The sequence below is a fragment of the Sinocyclocheilus anshuiensis genome, unplaced genomic scaffold (genome assembly GCF_001515605.1).
Source record: "Sinocyclocheilus anshuiensis isolate Anshui unplaced genomic scaffold, SAMN03320099.WGS_v1.1 scaffold665, whole genome shotgun sequence".
Lineage (NCBI taxonomy): Eukaryota > Metazoa > Chordata > Actinopteri > Cypriniformes > Cyprinidae > Sinocyclocheilus > Sinocyclocheilus anshuiensis.
In genome coordinates, this window is record NW_015537961.1 from 395,525 (window position 1) to 403,012 (window position 7,488).

At 38.4% G+C, this 7,488-nt stretch overlaps 1 protein-coding gene across 3 annotated transcripts in view; it reads left to right on the forward strand.

Annotated features, from left to right (window-relative positions):
* The first annotated feature begins 816 nt into the window (after nucleotides 1-816).
* The window catches only part of disc1 (DISC1 scaffold protein), a 68,888-nt gene continuing 62,216 nt past the window's right edge, over nucleotides 817-7,488 (forward strand). Inside the window, exon 1 of one of the 3 annotated variants that reach the window (XM_016458659.1) lies at nucleotides 817-1,459. In XM_016458659.1, the coding sequence (XP_016314145.1) occupies nucleotides 1,366-1,459 (94 nt within the window). In that variant the 5' untranslated portion in view covers nucleotides 817-1,365. The remainder of the gene's footprint in view (nucleotides 1,460-7,488) is intronic. The other 2 variants (XM_016458650.1, XM_016458641.1) reach the window with 2 other exon arrangements.

Genomic DNA, 7,488 nt, shown 5'->3' on the forward strand with positions numbered 1-7,488 from the left:
AGGGACAAACCCAGCAATTGGGTTGTTTTGACCCAGCGGTTGGGTTACTACCCAGAAGGCTGGGTTAAACATTTAACCCAACCGCTGGGTCAAAACAGCCCAATTGCTGGGTTTGTCCCTATTTTACCCAGCACTGGGTTGTATTTAACCCAGCATTTTTTAGAGTGTAACCATGAGAAATCGTTTTTTAAACATTTTTTTAAATGGACGTTTTGAACATTCAGGAATAATGTTTTAGCAAAACGTTCTTAGAACATTTTTTGTTAGCACAGGGACTTTATGGGAATGTCTTTTGACTTCTATTTTTACTATTGCATGAAAAAAAGAATATTTTATTACTTGATTGTATTGTTGAATATATAGCATAGATTTTTACATTTATTGTCGTGTTAAATCTAAAATAATTTTCCAATGTATGTTTTACGGTTACAGTTAACCAACAAGCAAAAATGTTTATGAATGTCAAAATATCAAGTGTCTGTATATGTGTGTCTCAAATGCTGCATACTTTTCTTGCTCAATGTCTTTGATCAGCTGGTGTTTAATTTGGTCATTTTTAGTGGATATATGAAGTCAGTTCTCCTCAAGTTCACACAGGTGTCCTAGCAAAGGAACCATTTCAGATGTCACTTTCAATTGCTAAATCAAACCTAACAAACTTCTGTTTTGTGAAATGCTTTGTTTTGCTTGTGCATCTTTCTTTCTTTACAACAAATGCCACTTGGTTGGGTATTTTGTCATGACTTTCAGACATTTTAAAGATCATAAGTGACATAAGCGTCCAAATGCCAAGCCCGTCCAGTATGAAGTTCGTGGGAGTTTTGCTCTCAATGCTCTGGTGTGAATCAGTGAATCAAAGGAGTCAAATTCCAGCAGCGGACGTCACAGAAACTCATTCACAACACGCCGCGTAACGGGACAAAGTGCGGCTGCAATCAGGCTCTCGTCTGTTTTCTGACAACCCTGTGCCGTGGCTTCATTTTTCCAGTGGACAATGGAAAAACAACAACAAAACGAAACAAAGAACTTTGAAATATTTGCTATGAATTAAACAGAGGAACACAAACGCGAGCTTTCTTCGGGTTTCCCGACATCGTTTCCCTCTCTCAGGAAACTCGCCATTTGCTTCCCAGAGTTGGATTTTTTGTGGATCTGTTTTATTCAAGCGTCGATTAAGATTACATATCTGACAACCCCGGACTTTAAGTGGATAGCGTAAACAAACAATTCATATTCTGAAGGAAAGTGAACGCGTTCGGTTCACGCGTAAAGGCGCACGCACCGCCCATCGGCGAATGACGCGCGCGGCGTTTTGAGTTTAACTGACCGCAACTAGTTCCGTGGATTTACTGGTTTTAACCCGTCATGATGTTCGCGGGAATGATCAGGGTGGAAAACAGCTCAAAAACACCCAAAACTGGCACCGACTCCACGTGTCACCGCTGCGCTGTGAGGGCAGGTAAGACAAAATAGCATGGTATTCCTTGATGTACCTTATCACTGCATGTAATTAGCTTGGCACTGTAGTAACACTAACAACGAATTATCAAGATACCATGGTATTACTGTATTTTATTAGACATGATATGCTGGAAGTACTATGGACAGTTGTACCATGGTATTATGGTAAAGTCGCTTGTGAATACCATGGTATTGCTTGATTTTGGTTGTCACTGCATGAAAATAGTTTGGTATACTGTAAAAAATGACTTTTAGAAGTTTTACAAGAAAATACTGTTTCAGTCTTTTTGCCTTAAAATAATGTGCTTCTTTGCAATTGTGTGAAATTTACTAGCAGAGTGAAGATGGTTTCAAAGCCTTTTATTTGGTATATATGTTAAAAAGTAATTTAATTTCATGTTTGTACCATAGAACCGTAATAAATTGAGACTAACAAAAAGGTCGGCCTACTAAAGGTACCATGATATTACTATGTTTTATTGGACATGATGGATGTACTATGTTTATGAGCAGTTGTACCATGGTATTCTTTACAATAGCATTAAGTAGCATGTGAATACCATGGTAAATATGGTAGTCATTCAGCACAATGGTGTATATCAATGTCCTATGATGATGTTACCTTGTTTTTGACCATGTTGTTGCTGTTTGACCATGGCAATTCATTAAGTACCATGGTAATATATGTACAGTATATCAAAATACCACGCTGTTACCATCTGATATCATCACTCTGCCACTACAGTACTTTTTACTGACTAATGGGATGTTTTCTGAACTTTAAGCCTCATGTTTTGATTTCTAATGTGCAATATGATCTTTGGGAACGCAGTCTTTTCCTTTATATTTTTCGCTACAATCTCTTCCCACATTAAAGCTCAGCAAACAGTGTCAGAATACATGAGGATGGAGCTTCTGGTGGTCTAGCGGTTGAATTATTTTTAGACATCCATCAGAAGGTTAGATAAGTTTTCACTGAGTTTAATGAACCTTTCCAGTCATAACAGCCCTTTGCATTCAGATTCAGATCTGGCTTTCAGACATAATATTGTTGGTGCCCACAGGCAGGCGGCTGTGGAGAAACGTGAAACTCATGTAAAACACACTCGATGTGGAGAGTAACTTGAGCAAACATTGAGATGTAGTCCAAAAATTCTGCCTTGTCACTCACAATATATGTGTAGTAAAATACTTACACGACAGCTTTGCGAGTGTTTATTAGCAGTTGGCATGCTGCTAATTGGCATGGCAGAGATTAGGGCCGACAGCCATCGTGATTAGAGTCAGTAGAAGCTACTTAGATGGATGCATCTGTGTTGTCAATCTGTCAAAGTCTCTGTTCTGTTTTTACATCCATAATTCAGGTATTCAGGCCAGTTTGAGCATCTCTATCTGTTTTTCAGTGTGGAACGGCATGTAGTGCATGGGAGAGTTTTAAAGAAAAGTTAATCCAGAAATGAAAATACTGTCATTATTTACTCACCCTCATGTCGTTACGAACTTGTATGTCTTTCTTTCTTGTGAAACACAAAATTAGATATGTATCAGAAGTTCAAACTGCTCTTTTCCATATTATGAAAGCAAAAAAGGTCTGATTCTTGCTGAAAATGCCGTTAGACATAATTCCTGTCAAACATACAGGTTTGGAACATTGATGACAGAATTGTCCTTTTTGGGAGAACTATCCCTGTAACTGTGTTATTTTGATTCAGTTTCTGTTACAGTTTCATTGTTCGTGTTCTCTTTTGTCATCAGATTTGTTGATGTTCAAAGCTGTTTATGTTCAAATTGTTTGCTCAGTTCACGTGGTTTATTGTGTGTGTGTGTGTGTGTGTGTGTGTGTGAGATTTTCAGCTGGTTTGTGTCTCCTTTGTGAGCGAACAGGAAGTGCGCCGAGACTTTTGCCAGAACTTCAGCAGAAGTGCAGCTGCTAAATTTAAACGCAGTACGGAGGTTTTCTTTTGTTTGTCAAATTCCCCTGTGCACGAGTCCCTAACTTAACAAATTAGACCAGAAAATGATCCTGTTCTTTGAGAAGCTGTATTAATATTAAATATGTGTTCTGAGTTTGTCACACCACAGAAAAATGTGTTATTAACCACCCAGCCAAATTTCAATGATTAAAAAAATTTTTACTAAAAAAGTAAATAAACTAAGTTATCAAAATCTTAATAAGCAGTATTCTCTGCTCTCAAATGCTGGGGGCGTGTCCACTGTCAGCTCTGAAACCCCGCTCACTCGTGGGAAAGCACTGGCACGCTGTCTTTCTTTTGGTTGGAAGGGACTTTTTTGTGAACCGATAATAGTTGAAATTACTTGACTAATGAGCCAAACATACTGATGCATATAAACAAAAGAATCACGTTAGAGGGTTGCAAAATTTAGTAGAGTTACTGTGGACTGCCTACTATAATTATAACATAAGCACACAAGACAATTTACACTTATTGGTGGGCGCGTACTGCCAACAATGGCACCAGATGTCGGCGGGACGGGAGGATGAAGGCCAGGACGGGAGACAGTCAGTTCGGCCCCATTCACCAGTAACAGTGGATTATCAGTGAATCCCAGTTGTCTCCGATGAAAGTTTGTAAAACTATCCGGTGTGAAATGCAGAGGTGGGTGTTCGTGGTGATCCTCAGCTCTCCATCAAGGTGGCTCTTCACAAGGTGGCTCTTAATCCACCTCTTCTTTATATCATCGTTTTTAGGAAATCTAAATAAGGAGACCGAGCTGTTTTGTAAAGTATCGCAACCAAGTAATATGCATTTACATGATGAAGGCATAGCTAGCTAGCAAAGTGTAGGCTGTAGTAACTAACGGTAATGACAGTAACTCGCGATTGAGCGGGTGAACTGATGCTAATGGTCAGTGGCTCCAGTGCGTCATCGAGACATGATTTCAGGTCCAACCAAAAATTATGAAAAATTGTGGTCTAACTCTACAATTCAGTACACAGTCTTTGTAACGTGTTTTCAGCAGTACATTTCTAACATTTATAATGTTTAGAAACAATTCTCTGAGTTGCCTTTACACAGACTTTACGTTTTTAATTTGGTATAATTTGTTGTTAAAAAAACACAAATAACACATTTAATGCATCAATCTCTGTCTATCTGTCTGTCTGTCTGTCTGTCTGTCTATCGTAAGATCCGACAGCATTTGTGCAGTGGTGTGAATCAGTAGCTGTTTCCATCAGCCTGTTTTTATGTGCATTTTCAAGTATCGCATCAGAAAGGAGGGATGGAAATACCAAATTTCGGGGTAAAAAACCCCCCTTAATTTCCAAAATAGTTTTTACACTCGCTTGAGATTAGGCATGGGCCGGTATGAGATTCTGACGGTATGATAACCTTAGATTAAAAAAATATCACGGTTTCACGGTATTGCGATTACAGCTCTAAAATATGTTATTTTTAAATGTCTGGGTAAAAAACACATTTTTTTTCCACTGAACACATATGGTTTGGAGCGGTGAGGTACGAGGATGTGTGCGCATACACACGTAAGGAAAGAGAGAGCGTGAGTGTCACACACACACACACACACACGGTCTCTCCGTACAACAGTTTGTTTTTTAAATGTCGTGATTTTGAACAGATGTAAACAATGACAGGAGGCTTAAAAGTATAGACGTGATACCAGCTAAATTTAATTATTGTACTAAATCGCAGAAAAGTAGGCTACAGTACATACTTACAGACTTCGTCTTTTTCGACGGGGGAAAAAGTTCCAGGGATTAATCTCCTTCGGCCATCTTACACACAGGTGACTCTGACCACTCGCACCAACCGGAGGGGTTGAGGGGTCGTGTGACTCACTACGCTCTTCGCTGCACACAACTGAGGGAGTCCTGCACTTTCCATCTTTGACGACACGTAAAAAAACTGCGCATACCGCAGGAACGGTATAACGGAAAATTTGAGTGGTTTTGAAACCGTGACTTTTCCAAACCGCGGTATACCCTGAAACCGGTTATCGTCCCATGCCTACTTGAGATGGTTTTTGACTTGTGCAAAAAAGAGTTAATGTGAATAATGGGAGATAGAAACGCATTTTGCGAATAAATTCCTCCATGCGCCTCAAAAAAGTCATGTGACTTTGTGCTATGGGACGGCATAACCTGACTAACCAGCGGGCCGATCTCGTTGCACAGCATCTGAAATGTTGTTATGGTCGTTCTTAAATGCCTGAGCAAAGTCTGTCATCAAATTATTTCTCTATAATTGCCTCCCAGAACTGTCACAGCATCCACCTCTGAAAGCAATGACCGCATTTATTTTGTTTCGTCTTCTATAATATAATTTATTATAATTGAAAATGATTATATTCAGTGGCTTCTCCTACTTTTCTTAGTGATATTTAGTGCCAGTTTATCAGGAAGTGACGATTTTGTTCTCTTTGACTCGTTGGAATTTAAATGGTGCTTTATTTGCGAATGTTTTATGCGATTTTCCAATTGTGTGCATAAGTTAAATTCACAACTTTGGATGGAAACATAGCTAGAGTTATTTTTGTATTGTAGTTTTAATCACTATTTTGAATTCTCTATTATTTTTATATTTTATTATTTTATAATTTCAGTTTAATTTTTAGGAATTTTGTTACATGCTTTGTTGATTTTTATTAGTTTTTGTCTTTAACATTTTTTTTCTAAATAGTTCTATTTTATTTAAGTTTTAGTTTTATTTAGAACTTCAACTTTCAGCTATTTCAGTTAGTTTCCAATGCAACATTTCTAATTTTCATTTAGTTTAAGTTTTTAATCTAATATTTTATTTTATTTCAGCTTTATTAGTTAACACAGATGTTTTCGTTAACTGTAAAAACACAGCTGTGAACATGGTGTTTTGGTTGTCGTGGGCACACAGAGAGCTGAGCTTGGTCTCACTGTTGTCTTGACTGTCTGCTGTGTTAAAAAGGAGAGAGGAAAAGACTTGCAGAAAATGACCGTCAAACTCTCACTTCCTCAAACGCTGCCGTCACTGGACGAGTCACACTATACATGCATGTGTAAGTGTGGTGAATCAGCTCAAATGGTGAAGTGTTTCTGAAACGGATTGGCATTTTCTCCTCAAACATTCCCTTTTCCTCTTCATGATCTCCTTGGCGTACTGTCGTGTGTGTGAAGCACTCGTGAGTGAAGCAGAAGTGTGTTTGGAGAGGGCCTCTCTAATCGACTAAGGTAAACACACATGTTTCTCTCAGGGCCGTCAGCTCACTGAAGAATGATGGCTTTTCAGTGCATGTCAATATTGATTGAAGCTTGTGTTGTGTTTCTGTTAGTGCTTAAACCGTTTATCAGTAATTAGTGGTGTTTGCTAAGTCAAACATCTATTTCTCTTGCACATACTTGGTGTTTTCATGTACTTTGAGGATGTGATCAAACCTCTTTGTGCTCCAGAATTAAATGATTTCTCAAATCATGCGTGTTGTTGAGAAAAGCACCATTTTCACCTGCTGGACCATAAAACGGGTGAAAAAGTCGCATAGATGCACATTGAAGGAGGTGGAACCTTCATTTTGCAACACTGACACAGTTTTCAAAATTGAACTGAATTGAGCTGAATAATGGCACTATCGCCTTCTGTAAAGCTGCTTTACAGCTGAATTGTTTCACAACTGATGAATTTTACAACATTAACATTGTTATTTTCCTGTTCACTAATGTGAAGCTGCTTTGAAACGATCTGTATTGTATACATTTGCCATAAGGTGGATTCATTTCACTTGAGACTGTAAGAAACCACCTAGCAACGCCCTAGCAACCATCCAGAACATTCTAGCAACCCATGCATAATGCTTTTTGATGTTTTGCATTTTTTCGTTTTACAACATTAAAGGGGTCATATGATGCTGCTAAAAAGAACATTATTTTGTGTATTTGGTGTAATGAAATGTGTTTATGTGGTTTAAGGTTCAAAAAACACATTATTTTCCACATACTGTACATTATTGTTTCTTCTCTATGCCCCGCCTTTCTGAAACGCGTCGATTTTTACAAAGCTCATCGTTCTGAAAAGCGAG